At 37.0% G+C, this 22,200-nt stretch overlaps 1 protein-coding gene across 2 annotated transcripts in view; it reads right to left on the minus strand.

Annotated features, from left to right (window-relative positions):
- LOC114299094 (peroxidase 27) overlaps positions 1–22,200 on the minus strand; it is a 56,028-nt gene that overhangs the window by 32,009 nt on the left and 1,819 nt on the right. The window contains exon 4 of one of the 2 annotated variants that reach the window (XM_028242083.2): positions 21,342–22,007. The exons of the other annotated variant lie outside the window; for it this stretch is intronic. Coding sequence (XP_028097884.2) covers positions 21,601–22,007 — 407 coding nt within the window. The 3' untranslated portion in view covers positions 21,342–21,600. Of the gene's footprint in view, positions 1–21,341; positions 22,008–22,200 lie in introns of those variants that run through there. 2 annotated transcript variants of the gene reach the window in all.

The following is a 22,200-nucleotide window of genomic DNA, read 5'->3' on the forward strand; positions in this document are numbered from 1 at the left end:
CTGGATATCAAGTAAAATTTAAACCATGATCACGGGTGAATCTTAGATATCTAAGAACCCGAATGATCGCCTTCCAATGGTCTTCTCCAGGGTTACTAGTGTACCTACTCAATTTACTGATAGCATAAGCTATATCAGGACGAGTACAATTCATTAGGTACATTAGACTTCCAATGATTTGTGAGTATTTTAATTGAGACACTGCATCACCTTTATTTTTTGATAAATAAAGATTGATGTCTACTGGTGTTCTAGCTACATTCAAATCATCATTTATAAATTTATCAAGAATTTTCTTAATATAATGAGATTGAAATAATGCATATCCGTCAGATGTTTTAGTAATTTTCATTCCTAATATAACATCTGCGACCCCCATATCTTTCATATGAAATCTTTTGTTAAGCATTTGCTTAGTTGATTTGATCATGTTTTGACTACTTCCAATGATAAGCATGTCATCCACATAAAGACAAACTATGACATATCCTTGGTCAGTGTTTTTAACATAGACGCATTTGTCACATTCGTTTATCTTAAACCCATTAGTAAGCATTGCATGATCAAATTTTTCATGCCATTGCTTAGGTGTTTGTTTTAATCCATAAAGAGACTTTACAAGCCGACAAACTTTCTTTTCTTGCCCTGGCACTACAAACCCTTCGGGTTGATCCATATAGAGCTCTTCATTTAGATCACCGTTTAAGAAAGCTGTTTTAACACCCATTTGATGTATTTCTAAATTAAACAATGCTGCTATAGCAATAAGCATACGAATGGATGTTATTCTTGTCACAGGAGAATATGTGTCAAAATAATCCAGACCTTCCTTTTGTCTGTAACCTTTAACTACAAGTCTTGCTTTATACTTATCAATTGAACCATCTGCTTTCATTTTTCTCTTGAATATCCATTTATATCCAAGAGGTTTAGAACCTGGTGGAAGATCCACCAATTTCTAAGTATGATTTTGCATAATGGATTCAATTTTATTATTAACAGCCTCTTTCCATAAAGGTGATTTAGGACCTGTCATTACTGCCTTAAAGCTTTGAGGTTCATTTTCTAACAGGTATGTTAGAAAATTTGAACCAAAGGATTTTGATGTTCTCGCTCTCTTACTTCTTCTTGGTTCATCATCCGTTAAATCCTGTTGGTCGAGACCATTAATAGTCTCTTGTGTTTGATTGTCATTAATCTCTTGACTTTGTGTACATTTATAATTTTTTTTCTGTGAACTTAATTCCTATCCTTTCTTGTAAGGAAAGACATGTTCAAAAAACACAACATTCCTTGACTCGATAATAGTGTTCACATTTATATCAGATATTTCTGATTTATAAGTCAGAAACCGATATGCATTACTATTCTGAGCATAACCAATAAATACACAATCTTCTGTTCTTGGTCCAATCTTAGTCTTTTTAGGAACAAGAACTTCAACTTTTGCCAAATACCCCCACACTTTTAAGTATTTGTAGGAAGGCGGTCGACCTTTCCATAATTCATAAAGAGTGCTGTTAGTTTTCTTGTGGGGTATTCTATTAAGAACATAATTAGCAGACAATATTGCTTCCCCCCACAAGTTCTATGGTAAGCCTGAACTTAGTAACATGGCATTCATCATTTCTTTTAGGGTTCTATTCTTTCTTTCAGCAATTCCATTTTGTTGAGGAGAATAGGGTGCTGTAGTTTGGTGAATAATGTCATGCTGTGCACAAAATTCATTTAATGGTGCATCATATTCACTACCCCTATCACTTCTAACAATTTTAATGGTTTTACCAAGTTGAATTTCAACTTCTATTTTATAGAGTTTAAATATTTCTAAAGCTCCATCTTTACTTCTAAGTAAATAAACATAACAATATCTTGTGCAATCATCGATAAATGTTATGAAATACTTTTTACCTTCTCTAGTTTGAACAAATTTAAGATCACATACATCTGTATGAATTAATTCTAGAGGTTCGGTTTTCCTTTCAACCAATTTAAATGGAGCCTTAGTTAGTTTCGCTTCTACACAAACTCCACATTTATGATTAGGATTAATTTCAAACTTTGGTATATAATCCAAACCAATTAATCTACACAAAGCATCATAATTTACATGTCCTAGTCTACCATGCCATAAATTCGACTCAAGAATATAAGCAAAAGATATGTTATTCTCATTACTAGCAACTTTTGGTACAACTGTCATTACATTTAGTTTGAAGAGACCATCACTCATGTATCCTTTACCAACATACATGCCACTCTTTGTTAATACAAATTTATCAGACTCAAAGACAAGCCTAAAACCATTTTTACTTAACAAAGAACCATAAACTAAATTCTTCCGGATGTCAGGTACATGCAGTACGTTGTTGAGGGTCAGTTTTTCCCCTGATGTCATCTTCAAGATCACCTTTCCTTGTCCAGCCACAGTAGAAGTAAAAGAATTTCCCATGAAAAGTTGTTCACCATTTGCAGCCTCATTGTAGGTAGTGAACATCTTCTTGTCCGCACATATGTGACGAGTTGCACCAGTGTCAACCCACCACTCTTTGGGATTTCCAACCAAGTTAGCCTCAAACACCACAGCAGAGAGGTTGATGTCATTCACCTCGTTAGAGATGTAATCTAGTTCAGTTACATTGGCCTGATTGGTAGTCTTCTTACTTGTACTTCCACGATCCTTCTTAGGGCGGCGGCAATCAGAAGCTCGATGTCTAGTCTTGCCACAATTATAGCATTTCCCTTTGAACTTCTTGTTGCCATTATTGTCTCCTTGTTTAGGACCATCTCTAGTAAACTTCCTCTTTTTGTTATGTGGTTTATGAACTTGTTCAACCACGTTAGCCTTGGACTCAATGGGATTTTTTCCATTCCTCTTTTCAACCTTACGGTTATCTTCCTCAATTCTCAGTCTTACAATAAGTTCATCCATGGTCATCTCTTTGCGTTTATGTTTTAAATAATTCTTGAAATCTTTCCAACCCGGTGGTAACTTTTCCACTAAAGCAGCGACTTGGAAAGACTTGCTAAGCGACATACCTTCTGAATGAATATCATGCAAAATTATTTAAAAATTTTGAACTTGAGAAATTACCATTTGGGAGTCCACCATAACGAAGCCCAAAAATTTACCGACAACAAATTTCTTCGTGCCGGCATCCTTTGTCTTGTATTTCTTCTCCAAAGAATCCCATAATTCTTTTGCTGACTTTAGAAGACTGTAAACACTATATAGCATGTTGTCAAGGCCATTAAGGATGTAGTTTCTGCACAGGAAATCTGAATGCTTCCAAGCATCTACAGCGGCAACAACTGATCACTTTCACCATCTTTAAGTGCTGGAGCCTCTTCATGGAGAAACCGGGCCAAATTAAGAGTTGTAAGATAGAACATCATCTTCTGCTGCCATCTCTCAAACTCAGTACCGTTAAATTTTTCTGATTTTTCTCCATGATTGATTGGTACTTGAACATGGTTCTGGATAGGGACCGGTGTTGGTGTAACAACAGGAGTACCACTTCCAGTTGCAGTTTTAGTTGTAGTAGCCATAATCTCTGATTACAAAAATCAGAAAGAATTAAAACACAAATTAATTTTCTAGTTACCAAAACCAGAAAATAAATGATAGCACAAAATAATTTTATTTTCCTTATTACTAAAACTAGAAAAATAAAATACCACAATAATTTTCTGTAACACAAATTAATATTCTGCAATTGTTAATGACACCAGTATATTACTACTAGTTGTCAAAGAAAATAGACAGTATATTACTACTATCTGTCAAATAGCATAAATCACTATTTGTTTTTCCAACCAAAATATGTCTTTATGAAATCACAAAAAATTAAATACAATGAAGATACCAAAATAATCTATCTTAAGATTGTTGGACAATCTTCACTGTAATTAATTAATTCTATTTGTGTACTTAACAAAAAACAGAATATACAAGAAATAAAGGAAATGAGAGAAAATTGTTTGATTACAAAAATCAAACTATGAATAAAATTAAATAAATAAAAACAAATTTTATTTTGTTACAAAAATAAAATTAAAATATGATTTAAAAAACAAATAAAACAGAATAATAAATAAAACAACTTACTTGATTAATTTCTTCGAATAATAATCTGATCAAGTCCAGTGTTTGACACTGTATCCTTAAGACAGATTTGTCCTCTTCACGATACTTTCAGAATATGGACGTCTATCTCCCAAGATGAAATGATCAACTACAAATAAATGCAGCACTACAATTTATTTGTTCAACGAACACACTAAGTGTTTACACTCTTTCTCACAAAAAATTAAATGCAACAAAATGAAAAATAAATTTGCAGAGGAGAAGTATGAAATTTCTGATTGTACAACATCAAATGAGGGCTGGCTATTTATAGATGTAGTGGTGGCTATTAATTTTGAATTAAACATATGCTAACCTTTTTTGAACAGGTATGAAACCTGTTTGGTTTTGAATTAAACAGATTTAAATCTGCTGGGTTAAAAATTGAAACAGATAAAAACGGAAGGGACCTGTTTGGATGTAGAGAAAAATTGGAACAGATTAATTTCGGAATTAATTTGAATTCTGGACAGTTGGACATATTTTATTTTAAAAAATAGAATTAAATCAAAATGTTTCTGGCCCAAAAAGATTAGTATTGGGCCGAACAAGCCCAACCCAACCTCACACCACGCACCCGGGCCAACCTACCGACCGACCGGCGGCGGCAGTGGCGCGCACGTGTGTGGTGATTTTTGGATCCAATGGCTCTAGTCCATAACCTCTCCCTTCTACAAATTTAGGGTGCCTCTTGGGGCCCTCCTCAAGTTATAATTCCAAGCTATATAATCCCATTCAAAACTTCCCACCAAATCTATGTGGGTGTAACAACCCACACCACTTATTAGTGCCAATCTATGATTAAGCATGTTAACTGACTAATTGACTGAAATTCTGAACTGATTGATTATTAGTTTAAATGCATTTTTATTTGTTGACCGTTAAATGATCTGTTCATGTTTTATGTTTTAAACTGCAAATTGAAGGCCTTATCGGAGACCGAATATGAAATTGATTAGTGTTTTATGCTGATTAGAATTTATGTGATTTTATGGCATGTTTAATTGAAATTTGATTTGGAATGATTAAATTAGATTAAATAATGTTGTATTGCATTAGTTGGACTTATTTACCAAAATGCCATGTTAGTGGGCCATCTCATAAAAACATTTGAGGCTTAATTCATAACTTTTCCTTATCCATTCCTTAACCCAAAACCGACTAGAGAGAGTGAGAGAGAGGAAGAGCTTGATTTCATCTTGTTTTGCTTGGAAATTTAGAGAAATTGAAGGAGTCTTGCATATTTGAGCTTCTACACTTGTAATTCAAGGTCTAAGGTAGGAGAACCATCTTCTTGAGCTTGCATTTGAGTTATATCTTGCAGGATTCATAGAAGTTTAGTGAGTTGAGTCTAGAATTGGCTTAAATTGTTGTATTGAGGCTTAAATCATGCATGCATGTGCATATCTTGAAGTTTAGAGTTGTTTTCATGGAAATTATTGCATGCATGTTCATATTTTTTGTCTTGATTCATGAACTCACCATGTTTTGAAGCTAAACATTGCATTTGATCTTGTTTTGTAGCATTGGTGTTCCTAGGAACCCATGCATGTGTTGAATTTGTGTTCAATTGAACTACCTTTGGGCTTTGATTTCTCAAATTGATCTTCAAAACATGTTATACTCTGAGTTTACAAGTGTTTTCTAGAAAATTAGCCCAAAAGGATCGATTTTGGTGCATTTAAAGTTGATTTTGAGCTTGGAGGTTCAATCTGGAAATTCCAGAATTTGGACCCACGCTCGAGCGTACGCTTTGTGTTCATGCAGTCCGCTCGAGTGAGGAAAGTGACGCTCGAGCGTGAAATGCGTGTATCTAGTATATTGCATGAGTTTACAGTTCACTCGAGCGAGGGAATGCACGCTCGAGCGAGGACTTGTGTTTCACGCTCGAGCGAGGTCGAGCGCCCGTCGAGCGTGAATTTCATGCATCCAGTACTTTTGCAGTCCGCTCGAGTGAGGAAAGTTACGCTCGAGCGAAGCTCTTTTGTCTACATGTCCGTTCGAGTGTAGAAAGCCACGCTCGAGCGAGACCTTGTTTTCTGAAAATTTTGAAAAGTGTTTAAAAATGCATCTTTGCATCCTCATTCCATCCTAGACATTCCTAGGCCTAGTTTAAGGCATCTTAATGAGAATAATGCTATAGAACCACGCCGAGTCAAGATAGGGACTAAGTTATTATTTCTCAAACGTGCAACTTAGTGTGTGTTCATCCTGTAACTGTGTAGGGTTGGCATCCGAGGCAGCTCACTAGCCTATCTGTAGCCCAAAACTCTGTGAGTAACAATGTTGTAAAGATATGTTCAATTGAGATTATTTTCTGAACGAATGGCTGTACTGCTTTCCGAAATGATATTTCTTACTGAATGAATGCTTGTCCTAATTGCGAACTGTATTCGTGGCATCCATAACAATTTACTGTTACTGTACTGTACTGCTACTGTCACAAAGATCTCTGTCGGTTTCCATGTTTAGAACCACTACTATTTACTGATATGATGGCCATCAACTGACTGCTCGGTCTGTTAAGACCTACTGTACTGTTTGCTATTGGATGTACCACTTATGACTGCTATGATCAAATAACTGATATACTGTTCAAATGACTATTTTAAATACTGAAAGGACATTCATTCTTAATCCCTTTACGTATATGTTATTCACTGGGTTTTAGCTCACTGTTTATATATATATATATGTAGGTGTCCAGGCACCGGATCGGAGTTAGGGGCGTGGGGTTTAAACTCCCTTTTTATCAAGCCAACCAACATGCCTTACTACGAGGTTGCAAGCGCTGCCAAGGTAAGGCTGCTTCGGGGTGTTTTAGATTTCCCATTTTCTGTCTCTATTTTGTATAGACTGTTACTGTACTGTTATGGTAGAGATTTGGTCCCTAACCTGAATGCTTGTAAATGATTGTATGTGATGTATGTGCATACTGTCTTTTATTTTATGAATGTGTTTATGTATGAAAAGTCTTTTTGCATGCAGACTGTCACAGCTCATTGGACATCTTTGATTACTGTTTTGGCTTCCGTCAGCCCCTGTACTCTGTATTATTGTTATTACTATTAAGCAGGCCTTTGGTAATCACGGATCACTGGCCGGTTACGGTGCTAAGCCCATAGGACCGAGTTTGGGTCGTGACAGAGTGGTATCAGAGCGATACTAAACCACGAGTTATACCGCACATACGTGTCCAAATAAGCTATAGGATGTCCTAGAAAAGTGAATAGGGCATTGCATGAGCATTGATAAGTGTGTGTGGCCTTAACATGAATATACGTGCTAATGTGTTAATATGTTAAGTATGCAACTGTCTATGTTTATAATTGCCATAATTGTCTATAGTGAAATGGAGAATGCAAGAACTACTGTTGAAACTAAATCATCTGAGGCCAGAATGGCAAGGCTAGAAAGAACAGTTGAAATGTTGATGGAGGCCTTGAGGCTACAACAACAGAACCAACAGCCCCCACCTCTTCTAGTTCAACCGGAACAAAATGTTAATGATGATATAATAGCTCTGACATAGAAGTTTAGCAAGATAAAACCGCCATCCTTCCATGGAGGCCTTGAACCCTTAAAGGCCGAAGCATGGGTCCTAGAGACTGAGAAATTGTTTGAAGTCTTTTCGTGTTTTAAAGCACACAAAGTGCTACTGGCTACCTTTACCTTACAAGAAGAGGCTAGAAGGTGGTGGATGTTTGTCCGTGACACCGACACTGTTATGACTTGGGCTCAGTTTAAGGTAGCTTTCTTTGAGAAATACTTTCCACAGTGTGTCAAGGACCGAAAGGTGACTGAATTTGAACAACTGAAACAAGGCACCATGTCGGTAGCAGAGTATGAGTCAAAGTTTACTGAACTCGCCAGATATGCACCGCATATGGTTGACACTGACTACAACAAGGCCAGGAAGTTTGAAGGCGGCCTTAATGTACAAATTCTTGACAGAATCAATGTTTTGAAACTGCTTAAGTATGTGGATGTTCTTGACCGAGCAATAATGGCTGAGTCGAACATCGAGGTACTGAAACAGACTGAAACACCAGGAATTGAGTGGCGTGGTAAGAGGCGAGGCTTCAAGTTTAAGAAAGACAGAAATAATTCATCGAACAAAAAGCAGAGTATAGGGTCAACAACCAGTTCTAATCAAGGAAACCGTTCTATACCGCCCTACTCCGAATGTGGTAAGAATCATAAGGGGGTTTGTTATAAAATCTCTGGTGCTTGTTATAGGTGTGGCAAGGTAGGCCACATGGTGAAAGATTGCCCTTCCATATCTCAAGGCAATAGTAAAGCTGCACCAAGCGCAGCAGCATCACCTGCCCCACCGAAACCCAACCCCAAAGTTACCGGAAAGAGCCTATGAGGCAAGGCCGAGTGTTCGCACTTGTACCGGGAGACGTACAGAATACTAAGACCGTTGTGTCAGGTATACTCTCAATTTGTGCTCAAAATGCGTATGTTTTGATTGATTCGGGGTCTACACATTCATATGTATCGTATGTTTTTTCACGAAAATTGAATAGACCATTAGAACCCATGAACTATCTGTTAGCTGTATCTTCACCTGTTGGAGGATCCATGACTTGTGCTTATATGTACCCTGCATGTGAAATTATTGTTGAAGATGCGCATTTGTATATTGATTTACTGCCATTGAATATTGATCACTTTGATGTGATATTGGGAATGGACTGGTTAACAAAATATCATGCTACCATAGACTGTGTAACAAAACAAGTTGTTTTCCGTCCACCCGGACTGCTTGAATTTATGTTTAACGGAGTTGGAGTAGTACCTCCCCTGTATCTGATTTCATCCATGAAAGCTTTCAAACTGATTAGGAATGGGTGTAAAGGGTATCTATGTTCTGTATTGACTGTACCTACTGATGATAAAACTAATGTGAACAGTATTCCTATAGTCGGAGAATTCCCAGATGTTTTCCAAGATGATCTGCCAGGGGATTTGATTGATAGGGAGATTGAGTTCACCATTGATGTGATTCCGGGTACACAGCCTGTATCTAAAGCTCCGTACAGAATGACATCTACCGAATTGAAAGAGTTGAAAGTTCAGCTGCAAGAACTGTTAGATAAGAAGTTCATCAGGCCCAGTACTTCACCGTGAGGCGCGCCAGTCTTATTTGTGAAAACGAAAGACGGCTCACTGAGACTCTGCATTGACTACCGTGAACTGAACAAGGTAACAGTGAAAAATAAATATCCATTGCCTCGCATTGATGATTTATTTGACCAGTTACAGGGTGCCCAAGTGTTCTCTAAAATTGATCTTAGATCTGGATATCACCAGTTGAAAGTCAAGACAGGGGACATCGAAAAGACTGCCTTTCGAACGAGGTACGGACATTATAAATTTCTTGTTATACCTTTCGGAGTTACCTATGCACCTTCTGCATTTATGAACCTTATGAACAGAATTTTCAAACTATACCTTGATGAATTTATAGTTATTTTCATAGATGACATTTTGATTTATTCCAAAAGCACGGAAGAACATGAACGTCATTTGAACATTGCCTTACAGACCCTAAGAGAACAGAAACTTTATGCAAAACTAACTAAATGTGAATTTTGGCTAGACAGTGTGATGCTTTTGGGACATGTGATCAGTAAAGATGGTATTACAGTTGACCCACAGAAAATTGAAGTAGTAGTGAACTGGCCTAGACCGACAAATGTTACCGAAGTCCGAAGTTTTCTAGGCTTAGCCGGGTATTACAGAAGGTTTGTCAAAGATTTCTCCAAAATTGCCCTACCACTGACACAGTTGACTCAGAAGGGGATATCATTTGACTGGACCGATCAGAGGGAATCAGCTTTTCAAGAATTGAAAACTCGACTAGTGACTGCACCGATTCTCACCTTACCCTCAGGTATGGATGGTTATATTGTATATAGTGATGCTTCTTATAAGGGTTTGGGATATGTTTTAATGCAGAATGGTAAAGTTATTGCATATGCTTCCCAACAACTGAGACCGCATGAAAAGAACTACCCGACCCATGATTTAGAACTTGCTGCAGTAGTGTTTGCACTGAAAATTTGGCGTCACTGCCTTTATGGGGCAACATGTGAGGTGTATACAGACCACAAGAGTTTGAAATACTTCTTCACACAGAAAGAACTGAACATGAGGCAGTGGAGATGGTTAGAACTGATAAAAGACTATGACCTGCAAATTTTGTACCATCCAGGAAAAGCTAACACCATTGCTGATGCACTGAGTTAGAAATCAATCAAAAATTTAGCCTGTTTACTCACCGGGCAGAAAGAATTGCTATGTGACCTTGAAAGACTTGAAGTTGAGATCGTTTTGCGTGAGCAAGGTGGAACCTTAGCTGCTATTTCTGCTTAACCGGCACTTATGGAAGAGATTAAAGAGAAATAGCAACATGATGACTTCTTGAAGAAGATCATCGATGAACAAGAATCTAGACCGAGGCTGGGCATCAAATTTGAAAACAATGTACTGAAATTTCATGGAAGATTATGCGTACTGAATGATTCTAAACTGAGAAGAAGAATTCTGCAAGAGGGCCACAATTCAAAGTTGTCTATCTATCCAGGGAACACGAAAATGTGCAAAGATTTGAAAATGAATTTCTGGTGGCCGAGAATGAAGAAAGAGATTGCTAACTTTGTGTCGAAATGTCTTCATTGCCACCAAGTTAAAGCCGAACATCAACTACCCGCAGGCTTACTGCAACCCTTACCGATACCGGAGTGGAAATGAGAACATACCACTATGGATTTCATTGTTGGTTTACCTCGTTCCAGTAAAGGTATGGATTCAATTTGGGTTATTGTTGATAGACTGACTAAATCTGTTCATTTCCTACCTGTCAAAACAATTTATAATGCGGACAAATTGGCTGTAATCAATATTGATTAGATTGTTAGATTTCATGGAGTGCATGTGTCCATTGTTTCTGATAGGGACTCGAAGTTTATATCGAGATTTTGGCAAAGTTTGCAGACAACATTGGGTACTGAACTGAGACTGAGTAGTGCATACCATCCTCAGACAGATGGCCAGTCAGAAAGAACCATCCACACACTGGAGGATTTACTAAGAATATGTGTCCTTGATTTTCAGGGAAAATTGGGAAAGCCACTTACCGTTGGCTGAATTCGCCTACAACAACAGCTTTCATTCAAGCATTGGTATGGCGCCTTTCAAAGCTTTATATGGCAGAAAATGTCGATCTCCTATCTGCTGGGCAGAAGTTGGAGATGAGCCTTTGCTTGGGCCCGAGATTGTACAAGAAACTACTAAAAAGGTGAAACTGATTCAACAGAGACTGAAAACCTCACAAAGCCGACAGAAAAATTATGCGGATGTCTGAAGGCGAGACAAGGAATATGAAGTAGGTGATCATGTTTTTGTTAAATTGACACCGATGAAAGGCCAAACTCGTTTTGGAGTCAAGGGTAAGCTAGCGTCGAGATATGTCGGACCGTATGAGATTATTGAAAAAATTAATCCGGTGGCGTATCAAGTAGCGCTTCCTCCTAAAATGGAGCATATGTATAACGTGTTCCATATTTCAATGTTGAGGGATTACCTCCGGGATCCTTTCCATGTGATTGAGCCTACCTATGTAGTGCTAAATGATGACTAAACTTACGAAGAACGACCTATTCAGATTGTGAACAGATGGATCAAGAAGTTAAGGAATAAAGAGATTTCGTTAGTGAAAGTTGACTGGCAAAACCATGGTGGCGCGTATGCCACTTGGGAAAGGGAAGACGATATGACCAAGAGATATCCTAAACTATTCCCACTGAATCCTGTTTTCTTCCAGAATGAAGGCAACTCGAGTTTGGAGGACCAAACTCTTTACAAGGAGGGGAGACTGTGACAACCATCACCACATATTAGTGCTAATCTATGATTAAGCATGTTAACTAACTGATTGACTGAAATTCTGAACTGATTGATTTAGTCTATTAGTTTAAATGCATTTTTATCTGTTGACCGTTAAATGATCTGTTCATATTTTATGTTTTAAACTGCAAATTGAAGGCCTTATCGGTGGCCGAATCTGAAATTGATTAGTGTTTTATGCTAATTAGAATTTATGTGATTTTATGGCATGTTTAATTGAAATTTGATTTGGAATGATTAAATTAGATTAAATAATGTTGTATTGCATTAGTTGGACTTATTTACCAAAATGCCATGTTAGTGGGCCATCTCATAAAAACATTTGAGGCTTAATTCATATCTTTTCCTCATCCATTCCTTAACCCAAAACCGACTAGAGAGAGTGAGAGAGAGGAAGAGCTTGATTTCATCTTGTTTTGCTTGGAAATTTAGAGAAATTGAAGGAGTCTTGCATATTTGGGCTTCTATACTTGTAATTCAAGGTCTAAGGTGGGAGAATCATCTTCTTGAGCTTGCATTTGAGTTATATCTTGCATGATTCATAGAAGTTTAGTGAGTTGAGTCTAGAATTGGCTTAAATTGTTGTATTGAGGCTTAAATCATGCATGCATGTGCATATCTTGAAGTTAAGAGTTGTTTTCATGGAAATTATTGCATGCATGTTCATATTTTTGGTCTTGATCCATGAACTCACCATGTTTTGAAGTTAAACATTGCATTTGATCTTGTTTTGTAGCATTGGTGTTCTTAGGAACCCATGCATGTGTTGAATTTGCATTGTTCTTCATGTTCATGAAAACTTCTTTGAATTTGTGTTCAATTGAACTACCTTTGGGCTTTGGTTTCTCAAATTGATCTTCACAACATGTTATACTATGTGTTTACAAGTGTTTTCCAGAAAATTAGCCCAAAAGGATTGATTTTGGTACATTTAAAGTTGATTTTGAGCTTGGAGGTTCAATCTGGAAATTCCAGAATTTGGACCCACGCTCGAGCGAGAAACTTCACGCTTGAGCGTACGCTTTGTGTTCATGCAGTCTGCTCGAGCGAGAAAAGTGACGCTCGAGCGTGAAATGCGTGTATCTAATACATTGCATGAGTTTACAGTCCGCTCGAGCGAGGGAATGCACGCTCGAGCGAGGGTCGAGCGCCCTTCGAGCGTGAATTTCATGCATCTAGTACTTTTGCAGTCCGCTCGAGCAAGGAAAGTTACGCTCGAGCAAAGCTCTTTTGTCTGCATGTCCGCTCGAGCGTAGAAAGCCACGCTCAAGCGAGACCCTATTTTTTAAAAATTTTGAAAAGTGTTTAAAAGTGCATCTTTGCATCCTCATTCCATCATAGGCGTTCCTAGGCCTAGTTTAAGGTATCTTAATGAGGATAATGCTATAGAACCACGCCGAGTCAAGATAAGGACGGAGTTATTATTTTCCAAACGTGCAACTTAGTGTGTGTTCATCCTGTAACTGTGTAGGTTTGGTATCCGAGGACACTCACTAGCCTATCTGTAGCCTAGAACTCTGTAAGTAACAATGTTGTAAAGATATGTTCAATTGAGATTATTTTCTGAACGAATGACTGTACTGCTTTCCGAAATGATATTTCTTACTGAATGAATGCTTGTCCTAATTGCGAACTATATTCGTGGCATCCATAGCAATTTACTGTTACTGTACTGTACTGCTACTGTCACAAAGATCTCTGTCGGTTTCCATGTTTAGAACCACTACTATTTACTGATATGATGGCCATCAACTGACTGCTCGGTCTGCTAAGACCTACTGTACTGTTTGCTATTGGATGTACCACTTATGACTGCTATGATCAAATAACTGATATACTGTTCAAATGACTATTTTAAATACTGAAAGGACATTCATTCTTAATCCCTTTACGCATATGTTATTCACTGGGTTTTAGCTCACTGTTTATATATATATGTAGGTGTCCAGGCACTAGATCGGAGCTAGGGGCGTGGGGTTTAAACTCTCTTTTTGTCAAGCCAACCAACGTGCCTCACTGCGAGGTTCTAAGCGCTGCCAAGCTAAGGTTGCTTCGGGGTGTTTTAGATTTCCCCTTTTCTGTCTCTGTTTTGTATAGAATGTATAGACTGTTACTGTACTATTATGGTAGGGATTTGGTCCATAACCTGAATGCCTGTAAATGTGTAACAACCATCACTCTACTCTAGTCATGCTTGCATATATTACATGATCTTGTCTTGATATGTTGCATTTTTGCCAGACCTTGATTTGTTCGCTTAAGTGTTTCTCGCATGCTTTGTACCTTGCTTGGTGTGAGTCTAGCCGAGATCGTCTTCAGTTTAGAATTAACTTGGAACCACTTTGTTTGACCTCCACCTTCGCCCTGGCATGTTAGTCAAGATGTCATTATCTAGGCCGAGGTGTTCATCACCAAGGCCGAGATGTGTATTATCTAGGCCGAGATGTTACCTTTGCACCTAAGTGATCTTGTCCTAGAGTGGTATGACCTAGACCGAGGTGTGGCACATCTAGGCCAAGGTGTGGCACAGCTTAGTCAAGTGTTGTCCTTCCTAGCCGAGATCATTGTTCCCTTGCTTGCCGATGCCTTGTTATTGGCCGAGATCATTACCTGCCGGAGTGCCTATGCCATCTTGCTTGTAGAACACACTTTGTCATGGTCTTGTCTTTTCACTCAGTCACTTTTTGAGGAGAACCAACCAACCGTTGCCACGTACCCCTGCAGAGGGTTAAGTCAGTTGGCAGAGCTAAAAACTTGTCATTTTTGTATCATATCTTGTCTTTTAGAGAGAGAAGCTCTAGGGAGAAGAGGAAGAAGTTCTTGAGGGAGAAATAGATTTCCAAGCTTGATCCTTAGAATTCAAATCGTTTGATTTGTACTTCGAGGTTAGAATCTTGATCTACTCTTGTTGTTCTCATCATTCATCTAGCTGCATTGCATTGATCGAATCTGTTCTGCATGCCATGCATTGATCGAATCTGTTCTGCATGCCATGCATTGATTTAAAATTCCATGATTGTAGTTGATAACACATTACAATGGCAAGTACTAGATATTAGGTATGCTTCATTTAGTTTGTTCTTGTACTCACAAGTAAGCAACAAGTTCTCACTACTACATGAACACCCACACATACCAATATATCTTAGTAGTTTTCTATTTCATTTGTATAGCACCATTTTTGTGTCCCTATCAAAGCCCAAAAAGAAAACTGTGCAGACGAGGGTAGATTTCAAATTACTTAACAAAAAATTATGATAAACATTAGAAATTCAAAATCATAATGTTACACAAAAAATATAAGCACAAAAAATATAGACCAAGCACACTTGCCAAATAGATAATTAATTGCAAACATCCAACTAATCTCATACATTGTCACTTTGAGATCATGAGACCATCTACATATGTGTGTGTAACATCTTACCATGCTTATAAAGGTCAGCTGATTTGTCCACAAAACTAAATCATGACTGGACAAAAACAAAAAAATTGTACCTGAGATAAGAGCAACAGAGATCGATCTGGTTCGAGAATGATATCGATTTTGGATCTGCGATTTGATGAAGAACAGATCGAGTTTGAGTTCAAGTTCGATGAAGAGACTGATCAAAGCTCTCCAGCGACAGATCAATGAAGAGCAACACCTGCAATTGAGCGAGCGAGAGAGAGAGAGAGTGTGTGTGTGTCTTTGATCTAGTTCGATGAATATCAGTCGAGGGCTTTGGAAGAGAGAGAAAGAGAGGGAGAGAGACCGAGCTATGGAAGATATAGAGAGAAAGTGAGAGATGGAAAGTGAGAGACGGAAAGTGGACGGTGTCAAATGTATACACCCAATACGACGCCGTTCAATTGAGCTCTAAGACAACGTTTTGGAAACGTTGTGTTTCATCCATCTATAATGGCGTTTCCTAAAACGCCATAAAAGAAACGTTGCGGTAGCCCATTTTACAGTTTTGCGTGTTGGAAATTTCCATAAACAAATCATAGACTAGGTGTCTAGGTTAGGTGTATTCAAAGTGTCCAAGTGACTGAAAATGTTATGAGGCAATGAAATGCGTGCTTTGATCCAATCTCAGGCAAAATTGTACGAGTATGTTGCATTAGTCTAGGATGCATTAGTTCAAAATTAAGATGCATTTTGCCATCAAGTTTTTTGCATGTTATGTCCAAGTCCAGTGAGAGTCCAAAAGCCAACTTATGACACTTGGTTTTTGAGAGCTAGGAATCTCTTAGAGTTAAAACACCTAAAGTTGAAGATCTCATACCAATTTTTTTTTTCCATGTTTGTAGTTAGGAGCTAAAAATGGAACCTAAAACATTAATTATAAAAAAATGCCATATTTTGGGGAAATCACTATTTTTAGCCAATTCTAAGAATTTCGGATTTTGTTTTTGATACATAGAGTTAACTTGCTATATAAAATATAATTTTTTAATATTTTCATTGAATTCAAATAGGGGGGTATTTTGTTATTTACATGTAATAGCTTAATTAAATGGGAAGGCAAATGATGTGAAGTGTAAGCATTGTCTACATATAAACAAAGAAAAATCTTATGTTGATGACCTGGATTTTTAAAACACCTACACATTATATGAACTTAGATCATTCTTATTGCATTGGTGCATACTTCATACCAGTAAAAAAAAATGTAAAACCTCTATATTTCCAACTGAATTAAATTGAAGGGCACAATTCCCGACCATTTGAACTAAAGAACATATATATAAACACACATATGCACATGTCTAATTCAATAATAATGCCAATCTATGACAGTCTGTTGTTAAATGAACCAGCATATTATATCTTCCATATGCTTTTAAACTTGTTAACATTTTGAAAACTTCAAATTACTTTTTTCCAGCACAAGTGTCATCTCAAAGCTCTTCAAGGAAAGAAACTAGAAGCAATATTATGATGAGGACGACAGTATGTCATATTCTAATGGTCATCAATTACTTTTTTTTGTTGTCGTCCATCAATATTAGAATAACATTACTCAATGCATTGATCTAAAAACTGATTTGTCCACTCATTCTTAGAATTCTTATGTAAATTAACTCTTCTATACATTTATGGATCAGTTTAAGAGATAATTGGTAAAAATCAAAAGGACCTCAATTCTAATGCATGCTTTATTATGTGTCAACAATGCAAGATTACAGGTAGTTCAAGCACGCGCAGGTTTTTGTATGTTAATCTGCATTACTAATCTTTCTAAGGAAGCAAGGTATAATTGTTCAGAACTAAGTGCAATACATAGAACTTACCCACAGCGCTCAGCGCAGCTTTTAGATATGATTGTTGACTGAGCACCACTATCAACGAACGCCTGAAAGGAAGTGAAGCAAAAAGTCTACAATCAATCAAAGCAACAGGGAAGAGGATTTTAAAATACAAAGTAACAAGCTACACTACTCAACATCACCGACTCAAACTTCTAAACTTGAAATATAAAATGAATGATGCTATAGTAAATGAGTTTCTCGCTACATTTTATTTGTTTATTAATTTTTACCACTACACAAAATCGAGTTCCTGAAAAACCAGGAGCGAGAGGATGAAGAACAGAATGGATTTGAAGAAGAACAGAATGGATTTGATGAAGAACAGAATGAATTTTTACCAGATCGATTTTGGATTTTGGATCTGCGATTTGATGAAGAACAGATCGATTTGATGAAGAACAGAATGGATCGATTTGATGAAGAACAGATCGAGTTTGAGTTCGATGAAGAACAGCTAGAGCAAAGCCCTTGAGTGACAGAGATCGATGAAGAATAGCTAGAGAGTTCGATTGCGAGCGACAGAGATCGAAGAAGCGCAAACCATCGAGGGTTTTGGATCTGCAATCGAGCAAATCGAGGGTTGAGAATGAGAAATTGAGTGAGCAAGCGAGAGAGAGTGAGAGCTTCAAATCGAGGGTTTTGGAAGAGAGGGAAACTGAGTTGTGGTAGACTGAGAAAGAGAGACTGAATTCAAAGAGACGGAGTTTTGACGGTGAATACATTGACCCAATACGGCACCGTTTCACTAAGGTCAGACACAACATTTTTTGAAAACGTTGTGTTTCGTGAATTTATAGTGGCGTTTTCCTAAACGCCACAAAAAAAACGTTGCTATACACCATTTTTCCTGTAGTGACTGTTACTACGACTTCAATTATACATGTAATTAAATATTATTGGATATTTAAATATTAGAAAACCTTGGTGCATATTATATGCACGCTATTACAAGTTGACATAATTTTATCATAAATTTTTTCAACATCAATCACAAAATGCGTAACTTTGTCACAAATCGGTTATTACCACAAAATTTTGTTTTTTTAGCAGTGTATTTATAAAAAAATGTCACTAATTGTTAATTTTAGTGATAGCTTAAAAAATTCGTCATAGAAAAATATCACTGCTTGTCATTTTTAGTGACAGATTTAGAAAACTGTCACTGTTTGTCATCTTTTAGTGACATTTAAGAAATATCAATAATTGTTAATTTTTAGCAAAAGATTCATAAAATCGTCACAAGTTTTTTAAAGTCCAATTATTCAGACTTTATGATCTATACAAACACTTATGAGATTTAATTAATAGTGCACAGATTCTTATAACTGGATATGTGAGTAATTAACAGAAAATAGTTTATGAAATGTGTGCCATCGTTTGAAAGGATAGTGTTCGGTGCTTCGAACCTGCAAATAATATTTTCTTTGATAAAGTTTGCGGCTGTGGGCCTAGTAGCATTCTTCAAAGGGATTGCCTCAACCCATTTTGGGCTCAACTTCGTAGCTGCGAGGATTCATTTATACCCTTTGGATGGTGAAGAGATAGGCCCTATAAGGTCAAAAGCTCAGGTCTGAAATGGCCACGGTGTTCGGATGCTGTGCAGATCTACGACCGGCGTGTGGATCAAGTTTCCATGTTCTGGCAATCTTATTAAAAAATTATGATAAGTCATTAATCTTATCCCAAAGCCACATGAAGACAAAATGTTCTCGAGGGCGTGATGTGAAGCATGGCCAAAGAAGTGAAAATATACATGTTCGAGAAATTCAAAATATCCCATATATGCAAGGGAAAAAATGTAAGAGGGGTTAGCTTGAGCCTATTAATTAATTGGGCCCAATCGAAGCCTAATCGAAAAGTCCAAAAATTGGTGAGCTTGGAGAAATTATTGGCAAATGGGTCAAGTGAATTATATTGAACGGGCCCACAAGAAAATCAACAAATTGGGCCGAGAAGGATACATTTCAAGCATATGTCTTTAAAGAAAACCCAACAAGCTCATTCGAGGAAGTCCAGATCATACGAGTGTCTGAGGAGATTAACTGTTACTTTCAAAAGAGATGAAACCCTTAGAGAAGATCCATTCTCCGAGGTATTTACTTAGTCTTGAAAGGGTTCGGAACCATGAACCTAGAGATCTATTTGAGCTCGGACTTGAAAGGGTTTAGATCCACAAACCCAAAAATCCGAAGCGCTTGGCTTCGAACGGATTCAGGCGTAATCTAGAAGCTGCTCAATTAATGAGTCCCAGAACACTTGCACAGAAAATAGTTTACCTTCCATGATATTAAGGGTTAGTTTGGGATGTCCTAAAAAAGTGCACTTTTTGACTTATTGGTGGGTTTGGGTTGAGTTTGGGTTGGGTTTGATGTGATGTGTTAGAGAGGTGATATGATTTAAATAAGATGATGTGACTTAAATAAGATAGTGACTTTTTGACTTTTTAGCTTATTTAATACATGCCAAACTAGCCCTAAATGGCCCATGCAGTATGCCACGAATTGAGGCTAAGTTAGCTTAACTCACAAGTTTGCAAGAAAGAAAAGTAAGAATACAAAGAGAGCTTGAGAAAATGCGTTTGTATTCACTCAAGAGAATTTGTACAACTCTTGGATTGTGGATTGTAGTAAATGAACTCCTCTCCTATTTATAGACAACTTAGACATTCTCTAGAATATTTTTCATGCAAGCTTTCCTTATCCCTACAAGAGGGTTCTACAATTCTCTATAGAAATATTTTATACAAGTATCTACCTCATTCTAGAATTATGTACAAGAAGACTCTATTACCTTCTCAAAATTTTCAGGAGGTTTTAGAAGTTACTAGTGCTTTCATCCTTCCCGTCTTCATTTAAATGCTCTAAACCCAAATCTAGATCCTTCTAGCTACATTATAGAATTATGTATCATATTCTCATATTCTCTCAATTCTTCTAGGAGCTTCCGGAATATTCTATTAGCCTCTATTCTTTGAGACTTTCTCTTGATAAGTGATTTTATCTAGGTAATTTGGCGAGACGTGAGTCTACAAAATTATTTTAAAGGGATCCATCTAGTTGTCTAATTTTTTTTTTAATATGAATTAAATTGAATACAATTGTTTTGACAATTTACTTTATCTAAATAAATTCAAACCAAAGCAAAAACCAAGTGTCAAAACAACAACTATAACTGACTTGATTTTGGTTAGTCCGATTTCATTTAGACTGGTTGACATGGATATGTAGGGCAACTCATTCCATTGGGTGTAGTCGCAAAAACAAATAATTTCCAAATCAAATTTCAAAATAAGAATTACGATTGACTTCGATTGCGATATAGATAGGACAGGGTAGTGTTATTGTTAGTCATTTGTGTCGCTTACACACATCCCCAATCCATCGGGTCCCTAAGATTTTTTTTTAATCTTTTTTTCCCAATCTTCCTGGGTTGTAAATTCAGTTGATGGATTGAAGTTGCTATGATCATCCAGACAATCATTTCCCTTGAGAATAACACAATTTTATTGACTTGACACTAGTGCAAACATAAGATTTATTGTTATGGGTAGCAGGCGTCAGAATTTGAATATCATCGACCGCAAAAAGGAAAACATTTATTTGTGGTCTTAAACATGCTGTAAACGTTAATTGACTGGTTATTAAAAAGTTACGGTTTGTCTTTGTTAGAACGGGGTGTGGTGTGTGTGCTGTCACTGCACGCTGCTAAGACAATCCACCGTTTCATTACTCGTTAAAAATAAAAAATAAAAAAATAAAAAAATAAAAATAAAAAAAATTAAAACGAAATAAGAATGCATGCAATTATGCTTCATTGGGTGTGTCCTGAGCCTATTTTAATGATTCAAATGGTTCATATTTTAACAAGGAGTGAAACGGTGACGTTGCTGTCGCGCCCCGCATCCGTTAGAACGTTAGACAAGTTTTGATGCCAATGTTGAATTTTTCATATGCTCTCAACTATATTTAATTTATGGCTAAATTTTTCTTAGAACAACCTGATCTTGTGATGATAAATGCATGGTAAAAAAAACCAATCATCATTATTAGAGGTAAGATCCGTGCAGATCAATACAATATGAATACAGAAACATATCCCGGAACTAGATACAGAACACTCACACTCATGGTACTGCCACAAATTTTGCAAAACCAACATATACATTCACACAAAACAAATACAAATACAAATCTGCTGCAGAGTTTATCACCATTTGGACAAAAATACTAAAAATGAAAAAAGAAAAATAGAAAACTTAGCTATTAGTTGATGCGATTACATTGTTTCCTGATTTCACCTGATTTGCCAGTAAGGACACCAATCTGACCCATCTTCACCATAGACTCTCCAAAGTCTTTCATGAAAGTAGATCCCTTTGAGGCTGCCTGAAGTTGGATATAAGCTTTTGTAGTGCTGTCAGTGAGAAGAGCTGCGTCGGATTGGAATAGTCCTCTTCTTTTACCCACAAGAGTGTAGTAATTTGGCTTGAATGTGTGCGTACTTCTCGGGGAGAGATCAACAAATGTAGTTGTATCTGTTGGTTTGCATTTACTCTTCAAATGAGCTATGTAGTTCTGGTCCATTGTTGGGTCCGTGTCGCCTTTGCCAGTGAAATTGTATAAGCGATTTACAAAGCTAGGACAGTGAGAAATTCCTATGGTGTGCCCTCCTGTGAGAGAAACAAAAGTGAATAAGTTTAGATTTTGGGGTGATTATAATAAAATTTGCTATTTCTTTTCGTCACTCAATGTTAAACTGTTCGCAGCTTCTTCTTCTTTTCGTTTTTTAATGTTTGATACAAGAAGTCATCGTCAAAATTGTATTTTCTTCAAAAAAATCTAATAAAGTGCACAAAATTTGAA

This window comes from Camellia sinensis, chromosome 7 (genome assembly GCF_055761805.1).
Source record: "Camellia sinensis isolate YWXY chromosome 7, ASM5576180v1, whole genome shotgun sequence".
NCBI lineage: Eukaryota > Viridiplantae > Streptophyta > Magnoliopsida > Ericales > Theaceae > Camellia > Camellia sinensis.